At 40.6% G+C, this 19,732-nt stretch overlaps 1 protein-coding gene and 1 pseudogene across 2 annotated transcripts; both read right to left on the reverse strand.

Moving 5' to 3' along the window:
- Positions 1–1,481: 1,481 nt before the first annotated feature.
- On the reverse strand, positions 1,482–12,053 carry KCNJ2 (potassium inwardly rectifying channel subfamily J member 2). Its single transcript, XM_010353127.2, has 2 exons — positions 11,874–12,053; positions 1,482–6,727 (listed from the first exon to the last, which is right to left on the reverse strand). Exon 2 carries the CDS (start codon positions 6,509–6,511, stop codon positions 5,228–5,230), a length of 1,284 nt encoding a protein of 427 aa, XP_010351429.1. The 5' UTR covers positions 6,512–6,727; positions 11,874–12,053; the 3' UTR covers positions 1,482–5,227.
- Positions 12,054–18,165: 6,112 nt separating this feature from the next.
- Positions 18,166–19,452, reverse strand: LOC115894816 (annotated as a pseudogene). The gene has a single exon (XR_004055005.1). The product of XR_004055005.1 is annotated as a 60S ribosomal protein L3 pseudogene (transcript).
- Positions 19,453–19,732: the final 280 nt, after the last annotated feature.

Below are 19,732 nucleotides of genomic sequence, written 5' to 3' on the forward strand. Positions count from 1 at the left end.
ACTTTGTGGTTTCGCCTGGAGACAGACCTAAACAATTCCTCGTTAATTGAAATTAATCTTAAGTTTGAAATTGACCCAAATCCCACAACCAGTGTTTGTAATTATTCTACTCCTTGTAAGTGGTTCTCTTCTCACCAAACATTAAATGAGGAATTTAGGAACAGGTTACGAACAAGGCAAGAATTCTGCACTAATGTATGCTGTGCAAACAAAAAGGATGTATTTTCACTACTGAAAAGGATAAAAACTGAAAAGCAGAAATGCCTTAAATGGTGAAGCTTTTACTAAGCATATGTACGAAAAGAAAGTGCATAGAGTAGTCGCAAAAAACCACCACCTAGTGTTGAGTGGCCTCAGTTTAAGTCTCAGCGCTAATAATTCATGTACGCACTTGGACAAGGTGCTTAACCTCTCTGAGCCCGAGTTTCTTCATGTCTTAAATGAGGATAATAATACAGCCTATTCCATAGAGCTGCTGTTAAGACTAAATTATTTAGTACTTAGAAAGGATTTAGAGTCATATTTGAAACATAAATAATAATTGCCATATTAAAGAAAAAAACAGCAAGGTACAGCCCATATTTTAGAATGCAAATTTTCTCCATATTTCCAACCTTGAAAAACATGTATTTATTTCAAATCTGCCAGAGAAAGTGGCATTTCCTTTGGGACTACATATCCTTGGTAGCTTTGTGACCTGAAACGATATATAGCTGAGTGGATAAAACTAGGTTTAGATGCAGGTAAAACTGGAATCCAAATACTACCTCACTGATTCATTAGCTTTAAAATTCATACTCAGTTTCTTCACCTAAAACAGGGGTCAACATACTACTGGCCATGAGCCAAATCTAGCCCGCTGGCTGTAGAAGTTAGTAAAATTTTTTTGAAACACAGCCATACCATTTGTTTTCATACTGTCTGTAACTGCTTTCACATTACAAGGCTGAATTTGCATAGCTGAGACAAAGACCCTCTGGTTCATAAAGCCAAAAAATACTTATTGCCTGGCCCTTTACAAAACTTAGTTGCCAAGTCTTAATCTATAATACAAAATAATAACATCCTGATTTGGTTTCTGTGGGAATGAGATAAAAATAATATGTAACGCAAGAACTCTACACATAGTTGAGACTCAATAAAGAGTAACTACCCATTATCACCCATTAAACAGAGAATCAAAATCTAAACTTCATAATATTTTTGTTAGTTTTTTTTTTTTTTTTTTTTTGGCTAGTTTATTGGTCTTTTCTATTCCCTTTCTACCTAGGCTATTGTATCCAAAAACAAAATATGAGCTTGACTTCCTCAAACTTGAATTAAACTAATCTGCCGCCCCACTGCACCTGTCTGTTGAGGCCATTTCTATGGCTCTATTCATCTAACCTCTCAGGGTTTATGTTCTATTGTTTGGGAACATTTGCTTTATGGTGTTTCTAGAGCAATCATACAGGAAGCCCAAAGATTCTTCCACCAATTTGTTTTCAATTTTTAACTTTTTATTTAGAAATAATAAAATAAGACATAATATATAAAAATATGTACAATCCATGGTTTGTGCAGTACAATAGGAAGACTTTAGATACAAAAAGACAGCAAATGGGAAAATAATAACTATCACGATTGTCAATGGCTAGGATTGTTCAACTTGCCAGAGCCCAGAGCTGAAACCCAAAATTACTAGAAAAGAGATTCTACTTTGCTGAGGGTTAGGGATGGGCAGGTAACTACGCCACACTTTTTTTTTTTTTTTTTTACCTGAACATTATTAGACACAGAGTGAAAAAGAACTCACTCTACTTCTCAGGACAAGCTTTTGCTTTTACTGAGTGGTTTCTTATAAAATATGAAGTGACATTTATTAATTGTAAGGGAAATACGATTTACGGGACAGAGCTCATCAAATAAACATCAAGAGTTGGGGTAGGAGTGTATTGGGAAGAAAGGAAGTAAAGAGAAGAAAGAATACATTAACAGAATAAAAACAAACTTTTCTAGGAATTTGAAAATGACAACAGTGCTCTAGTGACATCCTTAAAATGTCTGATTCAAGTATACTCTTAGAGGGATAGAAAACTACTCCTTTCTCAATAATCAAAATAGAATTCACTTTGTCTACATTTTATTTAAAAATAGGATAACCAGGAATCTATGGCTCCCCCCAAAAATATAGTGCCCTTCCAGATATGGGCAAAAATTCTTTAAAAGGGAATAAATCCTAAGTAAATTCAACAGGGAAACTGCTTGCAATAGAGAAGCAACACACATCTGGGAATCGACCCCAGATATTCACGGTGAGTCCCCTCCATCTGCATTCTAATGACATGTGTACACTAATTAAGGAGACCCAGTCAAGAAGGACAAATATTTTGAAGGTAAAATGCAGCAATCAATGTCGTGCATTACCTGTGTCTTGGCTCTTGACAAAAAAAAAAAAAAAAAAAAAAAAAGAAAGAAAAAATGGCCATTTAAAGCTTGTAACTGTTAAAATGCTAATAACTAGAAAAAGGTTTCAAATGAACAGTCCATGCTGAAATAAATAACAGAAGAACATAGCAATACGAACCTTATAAGGCTGGTATATATTTGCTAAAACCATGCTAACCGGTAGCATATAGGTACTAGCTCTCAGAAATTGCTGCACTGACATTATACTTTCTATGGCAATTATTTTTCTTTACAGACCTCTATTTACATTTGGCTTTAAATATGAAAATATCTGATAAACTTTATAAAATGTACACTTTAAAAACATAGCTTCTGCAAAATTTTCTTGAAAAAACAAACCTGTGCACCAGAAATTTTATATTTTTTTCTCTTTTTCAGAAATAAGTTGAAAGATTTCCCTCCCTCTTTCTTGTCCCCCCCCATACCCACCCCCTTTCAAATTTCTCAAGTCTTTTTAAGTGGCAGCACTCTGTGTTTAGGGGGAGCCTCTTTTGTGGCCACCCCCATTCTCCACTGTATCTTCATTTAATTTACGTATCACTGAATACTCTTTGGTTTGATTATTTTCCTTTGCAAAACATCATAATAGCAGCAGCTGAAGCCCTCAATATCCTCTCACTGTCAAGAACCAAATTGTTGCCTCTTCTGTAAGTTTTCTTGTCCACTCAATCCCCAATTCCTCCAACTCTTTAAACACCTTCCCAAACCTGCTTTTACATTTGGATCTAAAACAACCACTTGCTTAACATCTCTTTCTTGGTTTCATTGAAAATAACACCTGTTTTCAAAGCCATCAAATCTGAAGGCTGAAAACAGCAAAAATTGTCATAGTTTTGCAGGCACGGCATTCAGATATGGCTGTTCAAGAACCAGAGACCATCACAAACATCAATTTACAAAATACGTGATTCTAGAACAAGCTGTTTTTTAATGGCATACAGAGATATAATACCATAAGAGAGTTGATTTTGAGACTCCAATTAAAAAGAAAAGTCAGTAACCCCAGAATTCACAAATAGGGAATTTTAAATTAAAAAAAAAAAAAAAAAAGGAGTTCCATTATTGAGCTACAGTGAGAAAAAAAAAAAAAAAAAAATGTTTCTAGCAAGGCAGTCAGCCAGGCAGGGGAGGCTTCTGGAAAACAATGTGTCCGTCCTTAGTAACCTGCTCTAGGGCTCCACAGGAGACAATGCTTAGCTCACATTCAATCATAAGTATGCACACAGAAAAGGGAAATAGCCTTTTTAGACCATTATCTCCTTTAGTTGTCATTATGTTGTATTTTTATGACTCTCTTTGACCCTAAAATACTGAGACATTTTCATTACTCTCCTCTGCCATAAAAAAGGCAAGTTTTCTCTTCCTCCTAAATACTTGATCTGAAGTGCTGCCTCAAATGGGCTTGTCCACACCTCCCCGTTTCCCCGCTTTGGCATTCGCTGCCCTATCTGACACTGTAGGTCTCACTCCAGACAGACTGATCAGAGGAACAAGCGTGGAGGTCAGGTGTGGCATCTCCTCTAAGGTGAAGGTGGGCTGGCGATGTCCTGACAGTCCAGGCAATAAATTCAGCAGCAAAGGTTTAAACCCATTTATCTTTCACGCTGGATGGCTCAGTTTTGAGAATGCCAGGATGCCAAGGAGGTCCTATGAAGATCTTATCTTATGAAATGAATTTTGGAATGTGCAAAAGGGAAAGCCCAGAAAAATGTAAGAGTACATCACCATCTCGCACACTACACATGAGCCTGGCCAGCACTGCCTAGCAGGAAAGGATGGATGTTGGTATTGTGTGTGTGTGAATTTTACTGCCCCTTTCTTCTTCTTCCTCTTAAAATAAAAAAAGTTACATGAAAGACAAAATTTTAAAAAGCACTACACTGACTAGACTCGGTGAGTATGATGCTCTATTTTCTGAATAAGGTGCAAAATGAACCAGCGGTTCAAGGTCTTGCTGAGGTTCAAAGTTATTGTCTCTTGATTTCAAGGCAGCCCATGGGGCTTTGTTTTCTTTTAAGTGTAAGCTCCACTGTGCAAAAATATGCATTATCTTTGGTATTTATTTTAGGTAGTTTAACTTAAAATTTGAGATAACCCATTAACATCATGGAGGAAAAAAAAACAACAACAACAACCCAGAGGCTACCATTTGGCTAGTGTTACATAATGCCCTTATGTAACAGAGAGAGAGAGAAAAAAATCCATTCTAGCAAACAAATTACTGGCCTCAAAAAATCAGGCTCTTGTTTTGGCAGTTAATAGCCAAATACTTGCCACTCTGAAGCGCATCATGAATCATGAGCTTTCAATCAAGTTCAACACTGACTTTAAAATTACACAAAAGGAAAACTACACTGCAACAAAAATACACATTTGTGTTCATGTAGTTAGCAGCTTTTCAAAAATTAAGGCAGAGTCTTGCCTTTGTTATGCCATTAAAAACATCCTTGTTCCCTAAAGAGAAGCATTCTGGATAAATCAAACACCCAACCAAGGCTTGCCTGCAAGTTCAAGTTTTGGAAAAACACAAACAAAACATAAAAACCCATAACTTATTCTACAACATCTATGTGCCACCGGGTCACATGGAGGCATGGTTAGTGCTTTATGCTAATCATGGAGCTTACAGTCTTTCTTTGAAACCATTGTGCTTGCCTCAGTCCCTTGTGGCCGCTTGCTTGACCCATCTTGACCAGTACCGTCATCTGTATAACTGTTTTGGGCCTCTGACCAACAGACTGTGTTGTAAAGTAACTATTCCAGAGAAGGAATCAGTCAGTCATATCTCCGACTCTCGCCGTAAGGGCCTGGGCTCTAGAGGTACACTTGCCTGGTTGTGAAGGTCTATGTCAGGGGGCGTGTCCGTACTAGTGCTTTCTGGAACTCCATTTTCACTGTCATCTTCCTCTTTGCTTGTGAGGGCAACTTCATTTTCATAGCAAAATGAATTCGCATTTGAGAGGATATATTTCTTTTCTGCTAAGTCTCTTGCACTACAAAGGGGAGTGTTGGGGACTTCGTAAGTTTTGTGGAACCTGGAATAGTCCACTTTGTAGTAGTGCTTCTCTTCAAAGAGCACAGGCTCATAGCGGTGGCCCCACAGGATTTCATTTGCTAGATAAGAGCTACGGCACTGTGTCGTCATGGCAGTGGCTTCCACCATGCCTTCCAGTATGACCACGATTTCAAAGTCTGCGTTGTCAATGTCCTGTTTACTCAAATCATATAAAGGGCTGTCTTCGTCTATTTCATGGACTATAGTGATTGGGGACACCAGAAATATACGATCGATTCCACTGTCAAACCCAACATTGATGTCTATTTGATCCAGAGGGATATACTCCCCTTCAGAAGTGATTCTGGATTTGAGGAGCTGTGCTCGGACATGAGCTTCCACCAAGTGGCTTTTCCGAAGATTGCCCACTCGCCACATTAAACACAGCTTGCCATCTCTCATGGCAATCACAGCATTGTGACTGAAGACGAGAGTCTCGTTTCTCTTCTTTGGCTTTGCCATCTTGGCCATGACTGCACCAATGATGAAAGCATCAATGATGCAGCCCACGATTGACTGGAACACCACCATGAAAACAGCAATTGGACATTCATCCGTGACACACCTGAAACCATAGCCTATGGTTGTCTGGGTCTCAATGGAGAAGAGGAAGGCAGCCGTGAAGCTGTTGACCTCAGACACACAAGCTTTGCCCTCTTTGGATGCATCCAGGTCCCCATGGAGCAGAGCTATCAACCAAAACACACAGCCAAAAAACAGCCATGACAGGACGAAAGCCAGGCAGAAGATAACCAGCATCCACCGCCAGCGAATGTCCACACACGTGGTGAAGATGTCTGCGAGGTACCGTTGCCCCTTCTCACCCACGTTGATGAACTGAACGTTACAGTGACCATCTTTCTTTACAAAGCGGCTCCTGCACTGTTGTCGGGTGTGGACTTTACTCTTCCCGTTCCCAAAGCCATTTGCAACTGCCATGGTGGCCAACTTCATACCGTCTTCTTCTGAAGAGACAATGCTGTAGCGGTTGGTTCGCACACTGCCCATCGCTTCTGCTGGGGACTCCAGTGCTTCTGCTTTGGAAAACAGTCTGAGTTTTTGCAAAACGCTTTGGAGAAACAGTTTTGAATGTTCGGTGAAGACACACACACAAAAAAAATGAGGAGAGATGGGTGTCTCTGGGAGCCTCGGGGTTCTACCAAGGTCTGTCTACTGACATGCAGAGTTACTTTAATAACTCAGCTGACATCCAGAGAACATGTCCTGCAAGAAAAGAGAGATTGTGCATTACAAAATAAGCCACTCTTAAAGAATTCTACTGTCTAAGACAATATATTCTAACAAAAACACATAATCAGGTAAAGATAAGTATACTTCACATTAAATTATAAGGTTTTACATTTCTTTGTATCCTAAGCATGCTTTGTAAAACTTTTATTTAAAAGCATAAAGTTGTTAAACATAGGAGAGTTGTCTGTGACAGTTGTTCAACCAAAATGTCAGGTCAGGTCCCCTTTCCCTTATTTTTGGCCAGGGATCTAGAATATTCTGTTTTTCAGGTCTACCTCTCCATTCTCTTATTCTCTTCTTCGGCCTGCCCCACTTGCTAGGATCCCTGGTAAGCAGATGAAAGACTGATTCCAAGGTTTGTCGTAAAATTTTTGGAAAAAGGACATGTTTAGCAATCTTCACGTGGACGCAGTATTGATATTCACTGAGTTGCATGCACATGATGGGAGAATATGAGGGCCCCTGATGGCAAGGCTGCAATCGGAAGACAGACTATTTTGTTTAAATGATATAACTAGCAGACCGGATAGGCTGAGGAAATGCTAGAGGACGAAAGTCAGATTCCCACCTACAAATATAATAGTGATGTGGATTTTGGAGTAGGCTTGATTGAGTGTATCCTGAAAACGGAGGGAACTCGTGGACAGAACCTCCTACGATGGTGAATACTGCCCCTATTGCTTATAATCATCTGAAATGGATCCCAGTTTCTGGATACTGTTTGGGCTTGCTTCATCACTTCTCACACTTCAAGCAACCACTGTGCAGAAATGCCTGCTAAGTCTCTATTAGTGCAGGTAATTCTGGCTTAAAGACTTTGAAGACGCAGGTTTGCTCTGGGGGAGAGAGAGCAATTCTGTTGCCTAGCAATAAGAGTCCTGAAATTCTCCTGAGATGGGGCTGTCATGTGTAATGACAGGCTAGGAAGTAAGCACCATTGTGCCAAAGGACCAGGTCTTTAGCGGATTGAGATAAGGCAGGAACTCATTTCATGTCAGTCCAGTGCTGTGTTCTCTCAGACAGAGACAACTGTGTAAGGACAGATCATAAATGCCAGTCCGCTTACTTTCACTTCCAGCGCTGTTATTTGCTACAGGTTCCTATGGAGAAGGCACTCACCTTTACCTAATATGTGCAAATAGTAGTTCTCAGTTTTCTCCGATTGCCTCATTCTTCCCTAGGTAAGAACTATCTATTTACTTTAACTTGCCATCCTCACTCCTAAGAAACTATTTCCCTTGACTAACTAACAAAAACCTAAGAGAAAGTCTAAGGTGTTTTCCTTACCAAATGTGTGATAACAAAACTAATATAAGTTAGAACTGAAAAATAAAGCCCATCCTTAACTTTTCATACAACCAAATCCTTCTGCTATATTAAAGGGGGGCAATGAATAACTCATGAATGGAGTCAGAGATTTGTTGATGCCTGATAATGAAGACTCCATTTTTTTCTTCTCCTCTAAATTCATTAAGATTAAACAGTTAACAGAACCGATTTCAGCCAAGCCAGCTGCAAACAAATAAAGCAATCCATTTACGTTGTTTTCGTGCGATCCCTTAAAAAGAGGCAAGGTGCATTGCCTTTGAAAATGCCTTGTTACTGTCTTTTGACTTCTTCTTTATCCAAGTTATTATGCAAGAATGTGCCCCAACACATTTTTCCTGAGATTAGTCATCTATGAAAATTGCAATGTGTGTTACATTTTGGCAGCTTTTGACACCTAAATGATGCTTGGTTTGAAAGTGCCTTTGAATCACTTTATAAAAAGAAGTTACTGTGCTTTCTTAACCTTCCACCTGCTTCAATGTTTGGTCTGCTTCCCTGTGAAGTTTGCACTTGGACCAAAGAAACAAGAATCCTACCCCTCAAGGTTCTAGATCCTGTACATGGACAGCATTTTTCAAGCAATTAGTTCATCTCAGTTGTCTCATATTTCTAAACAGACAGAGACAGCAACACCACCAAATGCAGGTGTACGTTCCAAAAAAAAGGGAGAAGAGCTTCATTTAATGAATGCTTTGTATTCTTGAGTTCTGATTGACTTCAGAACTTTATATTATAAGCTGACACCAAGAAATTCCCTTTTCATGATTCAAGACAATCCTTCCTTGTGAGTTACCATGAGGGGCCATGAGTAGACAGTCTCAAATTTCTTCTGACTTATTTCTGTACTCCTTCCAGATTAAAATATAACAACCATATGAAATCTAAAGACTGAATTATGACTTTCCAAAAATCTTGACCCCGGGACATTTGTTTGAATTCCACAAATCACACAATACCAGCTTCCTACGAATAGCTTTCCACATTTAGAATCTTGAAAGTGGTCCGTGTTGGGACACTATTATTGTCTTATTTCCATTGCTAATAACAGAATTTGTTCCACATGTGGAGCATCATTTAGAAATTTTACCATTTCTTCCTGGAAAGAGAAAAAGAGGAATTTCGGATTTTGGTTTGTTTTGTTTTGTTTGGCAAAATGAAAACTTTTGCCACTTCAAATAGATATGCCCCAAAACAGATTTATGTGTGAATGCATGTGCACACACATATACTATGTATTCAGACTTTTTGTGGAGCTGATTACATAGCTAAAAGCTAGAACCTATCAGGGTTTGATGGGGTAACGGTCTTAATGTTTCATGGTAAAAATTGCTTTCACTGTTAACCTGCTCACATGCCTGAGTGACTTTAAGCAAGCAGAAAACTTCCTTGCCCGGTCCTCTCTCACTAGCAATTACCAATACATGAGCAAGCTGGGAAAAGCTATCATTACAGAAACAGGGCTTACATGCACCTTTATTTCAAGCACATATTCAAAATAATGTTTTGAGATGCAATCAATTAGGAATAGATGAGAACACTAAGTGATACAAATCCAGAGAATTGAAATTTGATTTGATGAACAATGTGTAAATTTCCCTTCCAGCCAAAATATTTAAGGGCCTAGATGTAAATTTCATGGACACAAATAATCATTTTTATCCAGGCCATAACCCCATGATGTAGAAAGTATTTTTGGGAAATTGAGAGGTTACATGTGGTGCTGTTCATGTTAAGACTATTTATAGGCTGAGCCAAAATTAAGCATAAGCAATGGAAAAAATAGTTCAGCGCTTTAAACTTAGGTAGATGTTAAAGCAGAAAGAGCTATGGATAAATGTAAGGTCAAGGAGATCACATGGTACAAATGGGGGATCTAAATTGCTTTGACAATATAGGTAATACTTCCAATATGGTTTATGAATAACTAAAACAAAATCAAATGAGAGTAAATGTGTCCTGAAACATGGCATGATGTGCAATGAACAAGAAAGTTTCCAAGGATGGGAAATAAAGATAGCAAAAGAAAACGAACTGGGTTGAGAGGTCTGCTAATGAGTGTTTAAAGCAGCTATTTCCCAGCTGATGCCATATAGACCAGCCTGAGTGTGCTCTGGGCACATGTTGCTATGTGAGCACAACTGCTAGGAAAGCAACCTCTTAGAAGCTCAATAAACACAAGGGAGGAGGAGGGGGAGGAGGGAGGGGAGGGGGGATACCCATCTATCTACGTGAGCCCCATGTCTAACATTTATACTCAATGACACTTGGCTTGTAGCACTGCTCAGCATTTGCATATGCTGAAAAACAAACATGTTTGGTAAATAAAAATATACACTTAAAAAATTGAAACATCCAATCTGTGCAGGTAGCTCTTTTCAATCTTTCAGGCTACGCAAAAGTCATACAAGGACGCTACAGCTAACCAGAGGTTCTGCAACTGAGGAGTCCGAAGGGTGTAGAAAAACTGTGTTCTTTTATTTTTTTAAAAGGAAAATTCACAAGAGTTTAGATCAAATATTTCTTATGGAGACTAAGAACATTAAAAAACAAAGTGTCATTAAAATATGAGAAAGGAGGGCAGGAAGCTAAGTAAAATGGCCTTGACCTTATCCTCACCCTTTCCACCATGCTTCAATTAACATCTCTTACCCCTTCTGAGCACCAGGATTTTTTCCAGATAATGGCAAATAGAAATGAAACATTTGGAAATGAGCACGAAAACGCTAACAAGTGTGCCGACAATGTACATCAGACACACAACAGTGACTGGCGAGAGGAAATCTGGCAGCCTATTGATTATTAATGTGAAAAGAAAACAAATGGTAAAATGCAATATGGATTCTCTGCATATCCAAGGTTTTCAAATAACACCTTATTTCCTAACAAGTAAAATCTGAATTTATGAAAATCGTCAGAATGCACAGCCTTATCCTAGTGATCATCCTATGATATCCTTACCCAGACACAGACATTAAACTGCCCATTTCCTATCCTTATTTTTTTTCCAATTGTCATGATGAATCCATGCTATGATGCAATCTTTTTGCAGAATCAAGTCGTTTTGACTATTTTGCTTCCCTAAAACCACACTGTCTTCAAGCCAGGTATTACCATTATTACTAAAAATAACAAATTGTTTAGGGGAGAGTGAAATGTAATGTGAAAGTTTTGCGATCCTCAGGCTCAAATCCAACTCGGGCTCCCGCTCTTCTTTCAGGAAGGCAACTTTGAGACACTCTGTTTGAAACTCACAGCTATACTTTGAAGCAATGACGAAAAAAAAACAAAAAACAAAAACCAAAAAAAAAAAAAAAAAAAACCGCCAAGGATCAAGAATAGTGCTAAGTCCCAAGATCTGCCAAGGTTTAAGACCAGGGCTCAAGACGCACGCCCAAACCCTCAACCACGTTTTCTTTTTTTTTTTTTTTTTTTTTCCTTAGAGTGAGAACCGAACACAGACACTCTCGCCTTTGCCTCCAAACCCAGTATCTCGCTACAGCTGGTGCACTGGAAGTTATGAGCACAAACAGATGCTGCAGAGAAATCTGTTTCTATTGCTCAACTGTTCCAAGCATGTCTCAGTATTTTTAGCTCTGGGGATGTTCTGGTGCGCACACAAACTATATAGGCATGATCTGGGACTCCGGAGCGTGGGTGAGCGCTACAGCAGTGTGACAGCTGGGCACCTCTGGAGCAGCGGGGCAAGGTAGGGTAGGGGACGGCGGCCAGAGTCCATTCCCCAGGACACACCGGCAGCGAGCGAAAAGGAAGAAAACACAGCAGCCCTTACCTGTTGCTGGCGCAGGAGCATGGGGACATGGAGTGGAAGTGGGGGGTACAGAGGCATGTAAGATCCAGTGGTTTGTAAAAAGCGAGTGAGCCAAAGCACACCAGAATTCCCAAGACCCAGCCTGCCGGCGCCGGGAAGGCTGCGCGCTGGCCAGGGCTCCAGTGCGCTCTGCAATATCCTGGGCTCTTTTGAGGCGGTCCGTGCGACACCGGCTCTCCTGGCCCCACCCCCGGTCGCTGCCGGCCAATCGCAGCGCGCCTGGCCGCGCGGCCGGCCCCGGGAACCGCGGCGGGGAGGGGAGGATGCTGCGAGGCGTTGCCAGCGGAGGGAACCTGCCGCCGCCTCCTCCCCCTCCACCCTCGGAGCCCGGCCGAGGGAGTCGGGCCCGGGCCGGGCAGGAGGAAGTTGCGGCCCAGCTGGGACAGCAGCAGGTGGGAAGCTCCGCGCCCGGCTGTTGCGGCTGTCTGATTGCAGCCTGGCCTTGGGCAAAGCTTCCTACTCCGTCTGGAGCCCCACACACTTCCCGGTTCCCCCGCTCGAGGGCCGCTTGCCCTGCGTGCTTCTTGAGGGGCCTGCGAGGTGCCAGCGCCGGGGAGAGACATTTGCCGCCGGGGCAGGAGTGCTCGTCGGCCCCGGCACGTCTCGCTTTCCCCTCCCTCTCTGCCGGAGCCCCTCGGCCCTTGGAAGCCCCCCGGGGAGGCTGCAGCGCCCGGAGAAGCCGCTGAGTCAGTGGGGCGAGGGACTGGGGCGGGCGCGCAGAGCCCCCAGGATTGAGACGCGCGCAAGTGCGGTGACTGCAGCGCTGCTTGGCTGTTTCTTCTCCCGACAGTTCGCGAATTACTTACAAGGAGCCTAGGCTTCTTTGAAGGGTGAACGGCTCGTTCCCTCTCGCCTTGTCCGCCCTCAATCTCTCCACCGCCGCCCGGCACGCTTTGCTGATCTAAAATCAGAACAATTAGAGAGTAATGATTTTTTTGGAATAGCAACTCCTACAGACACTGAGATCTGCCCTCGCTTCAGCGCCTGCCAGCCCTCATTCCCAGCAGCCAGGCAAGAGCGCGCAGACCCCTAAAAAGCAGCTTGTGTTATCCGGGTCTGGATCCTGGAACTTTATAAACTAATCCGTGTGTGTGTGTAAACCGAAGAGTAAGTGCCTATTATTTCTGAGTACTTTGGTGTCCTAAGGAAGCTTTGCTTCTAAAGGACAGGATATATTTTAGGAGTCTCCTTCCACTGAGTTTTTTAAATGTTTATTTCCTCGAGCGATCAAATGTGTCTTATGTGCAGTTTATTTAAACTTCGAAAGGCCTCCTTGAGTCGCTAAACTAATTCAGCAAACTAGCTGGTATTGTGGACGGCGCAGTCGGGATGGATTTTTGTGAGTAGGAGAGGTGAAACTGACAATTCAAGGAAAGGTTCTGTGCGAGTCCCCACCTCCCATCCTCATATCCACACGTGGCCCCTAGGAGGTGCTGGTGAAATATGGTTGCTTAGGTTTTGCAGCTACGCACTTAATCCTGCCTCATGCCTTTTTTCTTAGCACTGAGCAAGGTACTTAAAAGGGTGCGCAAGAGATGATTCATTCAGTGTAGCTGCTCTGATAGCCAAATGGCGATGTGATTCCAGTTAATTTGTTGAGATTATACTGTTCAGCAAGTCCTGTTACCAACTCTGTTGCCATGCACGTGGGAATAATACCTGCCCCAAGGGAGGTCTTCTTTAACATCTATTGTCACGTGTTATTTATAAACAGCTTGAATTAACACTGTAAAATAGATGGATGTGTAAGAACCTAGGCTGTATAAAAGAACCTGAGGATAGACAAGTTAACTCTATATTAACCAAAGGATAATGAATGAGTTCACCGCTCAGTTCAATAAGCTTCTGAAATATGCTTCCTCCTGGACTTCTAAGAAACAGGTCAAAACTTTAATTATCCTTTAAAACATGTTAAGCCTAAATAGAAGAAGGAAATTAATCACATAGATTTTCTCTTCTTTATTATGATTCTGTTGATGGCTAAGAATTTTCCAAACCATGTGAATTCAGAGAGGCAACACTTTTGTTGTTGTTGTTCCAGGTAATGAGCTCTCTTTGAAAACCAGTCACTCAGAAAGGGATGCCATTTTTATGCAACTTGGATTGAAATGGTTTTGCTTTAGTATTCTACTCTAATTAGGATGAATACACCACAGGCCAAAATAGTTTCATATGATAGGAAAATCTTTAAAGAAAGGAACACAGAGTTATTAGGTTATGGTTGGCTGTATAAATTTAGCTGGGCAGGGGGAGGAAAGTCATAATAAATGTATCCTGCTCTCTCTCATCAATTATCAGCATCACTCCCCCAACATTCTCTCCTCCCAAAGACTGAAGGATGTGCAGCAAAGCTTATTTCTTGAAGGAGAAGGTTCAGGAAAAATTAATGATTTTAATTAGAACTTTCCAATCTAAGTAGAATCATTAGCTTAATTAGCTAAATAAGGAAGTGTGAGGATGAAATTTTGCAAATGAAATTTTGTACACGCATGGTAGCATAGACTACCCCCATTGCTTCATTTTAAAAAAAGAAAATATAAATGTATTTTAATTAATAAATGACTTTTCATCATGTCCCTATTAGGAAAATTCTGTGTGCCAATGCTTTCAGTGTTTGAGTTAATACATCTTTTGAAGTGATGCGTGATACAGATTTCTGTTTTCAGAGTCTATCTTTTTTGGCTGAATCAGGCCTTATTTAGCAAAAATCCCCATTAGTCTTGGACACGAATGCAATTGGGTGTTGGGATCCATCTGTGGATTAAATTTTTCCAAGGAAATGACAATTATGCTCTTACTGATTCTCTCCACGGTAACCACCTATAATATTAGGGCCAAATATTAGTCACAATCTGGATCTGCAGTCAGATTGTGAATAGCTGTGTGACGCAGAAGGTGATTGTTTCACTAGAAGCACATATCTTTCCTTTGCATTTATATAAAGATCCCCAACAATTAGACATACTTTCAGACTTCCATTCACCATATATATACAGTTCAATTTCACACTGATAAAAGATGAAACGCTCCTGGCATTTGTATCCACTGGATATTAAAAACCACTTTCTAATCTTCAAAGTAATCATCATTAGCAATAAATAGTAAATAAATTGTTGTCAGATTGCCCGGAAATGTAGACAGGCTGAGTTTGCAATCTGCTGCTATGAGAACAAGCCACTTACTGTGGTATTTTAAGGCACTGTATGTAATCTTATTTATTGGAAAACAGTTTTTGCCTTAAGTTTCACTTACCACATTGGTAACATTTAATCTTCGTATTTTTAAATTCAGTGAACGTATTTGTTGAAATAACTACTTTGTGCTTTGTCTATATGCTACGTGAGATGAAAGACAAAAGGGCCCTAGGGGGAGCAGTACCTGTTCTTAGGAGTTCAGAATGTCCAACTGAGAAGACAAACAGGGCAGAAGTGAAACATTTAAATGATCAAACAACAATATAAGGCAGCTTATGATTATGCACTAAAATGGATCAAGCAACAATTAAAACAATAATTTTAGAGAGATTTTGAAGAATGGAATGAAGCAGGGTAAGACTTTGTAATGGTAGATTTAATAAATATGACATATTACTATGTGTAGTGGTATCAAGGATGCTGAGAACACATCAGAGGATAGGAGTGTCTCCTCATTCAATTAATTTCCTAAATGCCCACTATGCCCCAGACCTTTCTATATACAGGTAATCAAGCATATAAATTATAAGTTGTTTCTAAGAATAAATGTCAGTTACATGGAAATGAATGCAAGGAACAGTATGTTTTAGTATAACTTTTGATAATTACTCAATATGATTATAATAAACATAAGCTCTTTCATTTTTTTACCTGTAATACAGTAGGCCCATCAGGGTACAGTAGAGCCTTTTCTCCTGCATTAAATGACCCTAGACGAAGCTTATTTAAGCCTTTCTGCTTGTTTTTCCTTGTCCATCAATGTGAGCCTTCCGTTCTCATTTTTGCTTCTGATAATGTGCCTTGGATCTGTCAGGCTGTCACCATGCTCTGCCTAATTTGTTGATTCTAATCTGTGCTGGGCTGATAAATTATGTAACCAAGGTTGCTAAAGTAATGTAAAAGCAGATATGATTTAACATATCTAAAGATGCATTTTTGAAATAGTATGAGCAGATGCTGAATTTGGAGTTACCTTCACTTGCTCAACCTCCTTTTCGGGTAAAAAACCTTCAGGATTTGGATTTATGGCATCTATTTTGCGTCTCAGAGCATTTAAATGGCTTGGTCTTTGTATTTGCTGTTATAAATAGCTGAGGAAAACTTCTGAGTAAGTGAGATACCTGTGTGTTTGCAACTATTCATATGTTTATATGTATACATAAAACAAAATCATATACTCATTTATTGAGAAAATATTTGAGTGCTTACTTTATCCATTTATTATTATGACCTTCATTTTCCATCAAGTATGTTAAAACCCAAAACAATAAGTGGCACTATTCTTTAAGAAGCTCACACTTCCAGAGCCTCCATGTTATTATTTAGTAAATTAACTCTTCTGTCATGCTCTGGAAGATTTCATTTATCTCACATGAGTGAGACAAGTACACTCTGAAAATACCATATTCATTTTAGGGCCAGACCCTACATTACTATGTTTCTTGATTCCATGATTACAATGATCATTTCATCTGTGTTTTCTGGGATGCATTAGGTCTCCCAAAGGTAATAAGTTTACAGCCTCGGTTTACCCTCTATAACCACGGATAGCAGTTCCTTAGATCAGGTAGCCTTGCCGTAAGCGCAGGTCATCGGTTAGAAGAGATGCCAGCTGAGAAAATATCAATCATTATGCACAGATTCATCGTTGCCACTGGGGAAAGGCAAGCCTTATAACTGGAAGGGTATAGTATCATCATTTAATCATAGTAATCAAGCAGTAATAAGAAGACTAATAATAAGCTAGGCTGTTTGGAGGGTTTTCCCGGAAACAAACACTGCTTTTGTGCTTTACAGGATGTGCTATTCTGATATTCTGTATTGCACGTACATTTGCATGGGAAAATAATGAAGAGAGGGAAGATAGGAAGGAAGGAGGAAGTAGAGGAGACAAGAAAATATTCATTAGAAATTATTGGTTCTAAAGGAGACACAAACACGTTCAGTAGCCACCAGGGAAAGTGAGACTGCCACCGGCATCCATAGTCCCCATCTACAGCACAGTAAGAAATGCTTTCCTGTGCGAGGTGCCACCATCAGCAAACTGAATCTCATGTTTAAAACACCTGTGAGAATGTCTCTTTGCTTTAGTAATACATCTTTGGAAGATTGTAAGAGTCACGCAACTTGACTTTTTCCAGAACTTTTAAAAACAAAACAAAAAATTAAACAACACAAACTTCAGACAGCCAAAACTAATCACTATTGTAGACATTTATGGAATATGCCACAAGCTACGAAGAAAATGCAAAACATATTTTGAGTAACGTCAACAACACTGTAATGATACTCTTGAAAGAAAATGTACATACTTGAATGTCTAGATTTTTCAGATATGGGCTTTAAGAGTTTGTGGATTTTTTTTAAAGAGTATTTTTTGGTATTTTAAGAAATTATTGCTAAAATGATGTATGTCTGTTTTGGAAAATGTAAAAGATAAGCATTTTAAAATGTAGAAGAATGTAGGTAAATGTGGAAAATAATATAAATTCATATTCCCACCATTGAAAGATAACCATTATAAATACTTTGATATATCTTTCTGCTTTTCCTATATTTCTATTTCTATTTTTAAATCTATGTTTTATAACTTTTAAAAATTAACATAATGGGTTTTTTTTAATGATGAGGTCTCACTATATTGACCAGGCTGTTCTCAAACTCCTGGCCTCAGGCGATCCTCAAACTCAGCCTCCCAAAGTGCTGGAATTATAGGCATGAGCCACCGCACCTAGCCTCTATAATTTTAAGATCAATTATGTCATATTTTCAATACATGAGCATCACACTTTTTATATCATGCAAGTATCTGTCATGCAACTAAAAATTATTTGAAAGTGTATATTTTAATGCTCACATATATTTTATGAATTATAATTAATTCTCCCCTGTTCTTATACCTTTATATTCATTTTTGTTTGTTTGTTTTTTACCCTTACAAGTATGCATTTACCTGGCCTTGGAGATTTTTTTTATCTTCCTATCTTTCTCCATTCATTATAGATTTCTAGATGTACAAGTACGAGGTCAAAGCTTATGAAGTCTTAAAGGTTTTTTTCTGTTTTTTTCAGTGGAAAATAACTTTTATTGAGACCCCACCAGCTGCAAAATCTGCTCCTGGCATTAAGCTCCTTCTTCCTTTGCAATTCGTTCTTTCTTGAGTGGTCCCATGAATGCTTTCTTCTCTTCCATGGTCTGGAAGCGGCCATGGCCAAACTTGGAGGTGGTGTCAGTGAACTTAAGTTCAATCTTCTCCAGAGCCCGCCGCTTCGTCTGCACCAGCAAGGACTTGCGGAGGGTGAGCACCCGCTTCTTGGTTCCCACCACACAGCCTTTCAGCATGACAAAGTCATTGGTCACTTCACCATAGTGGACAAAGCCACCCAGAGGGTTGATGCTCTTGTCAGACAGGTCATAGTCGGTGGAGGCATTGTTCTTGATCAGCTTGCCGTCCTTGATAAGGTAGCCCTGGCCAATCTTATAGATCTTCTTATTGATCTCAGTGCGGTGATGGTAGCCTTTCTGCCCAGCACGTGCCGCAGAGAAGGCCACACGAGCAGGATGCCATGCCCCAATGCAGGCCATCTTGCGCAGGCCTCGGTGGGTCTTGCGGGGCAGCTTCTTGGTGTGCCAACGACTGGTGACCCCTTTGTAGCCTTTGCCTTGGTCACCCCGATGACGTCGATAATCTCATCCTGCCCAAACACTTGGTTCACAGGTACCTGCTGCTCGAGCCTCTCGCGGGCCCAGTCCAGTTTCTCGGCCACGGTGCCTCCATTCACCTGGATCTCCATCGGTGGGCCTTCTTCTGGCGCAGAGGAAGCAGGCGCATCTGGGTGTGGGCAATGACACGGATGACTTGGCAGTACTTCTTCATGCTGCTGAAGTCCTTCTCCAGCTGCTTCTTGCCATCCCCATCCTGCCATTTCTTGCAGTACTTGGTAAAGGCCTTCTTCTTAGATTTATGCCAGTTCTTATAGAAACGCCTCTTGCATTCATCACTGATGTGCTCAGCGAAGACAGTCTTGAAGGTCCGGAGGCCTCGAGGGGTTTCCGTGTAGCCCACAATGCCCACAACCACCATGGGTGGCGTCTCCACAATGGTTACAGCCTCCACCACCTCCTTCTTGTTCACCTTAGATCCTGGCCTGTCGACTTCCCACACGATGTGGGTCATGCCAGCATTGTATCCCAGGAAGGCTGTGAGGTGGACCGGCTTAGATGGATCATCCTTAGGGAAGCTCTTAACCTTCCCGTGATGACTGCTGCTGCGCTTCCGGGGCAGGAAGCCGAGGGACCCATGTCTGGGAGCGGAGAACTTTCTGTGAGACATCACGCCATCAAATCCCGCCGGCAGAGCTTTTTTCTCTTTTTAAATGCAGTTCTTTCTAATGAAATCCCAATGGATCGAATCTTAAGGATGGTCTAAATTATGTGACTTTGCATAGTGGCTGTATTGCCCAGTGGGGAAAGGTTGAGCTTTGGGTCAACTTGACATGTGTTTGCAAACACAACAAGTAACTAGCCACTTACTAGTTGTGAAAGATTGTTATAGGAATTAGAAATAATAAATCTAAAATGACTAATACTTTGTGATCAACTCATCAAAGGTATCTTTTTATTCTA

This window comes from Rhinopithecus roxellana, chromosome 19, assembly GCF_007565055.1.
Source record: "Rhinopithecus roxellana isolate Shanxi Qingling chromosome 19, ASM756505v1, whole genome shotgun sequence".
Classification (NCBI taxonomy): Eukaryota; Metazoa; Chordata; class Mammalia; order Primates; family Cercopithecidae; genus Rhinopithecus; species Rhinopithecus roxellana.

What these genes read in the sequence shown, in the direction of transcription:
- KCNJ2 (XM_010353127.2), bottom strand. Translation starts at nt 6,511, where the DNA reads ATGGGCAGTGTGCGAACCAACCGCTACAGCATTGTCTCTTCAGAAGAA.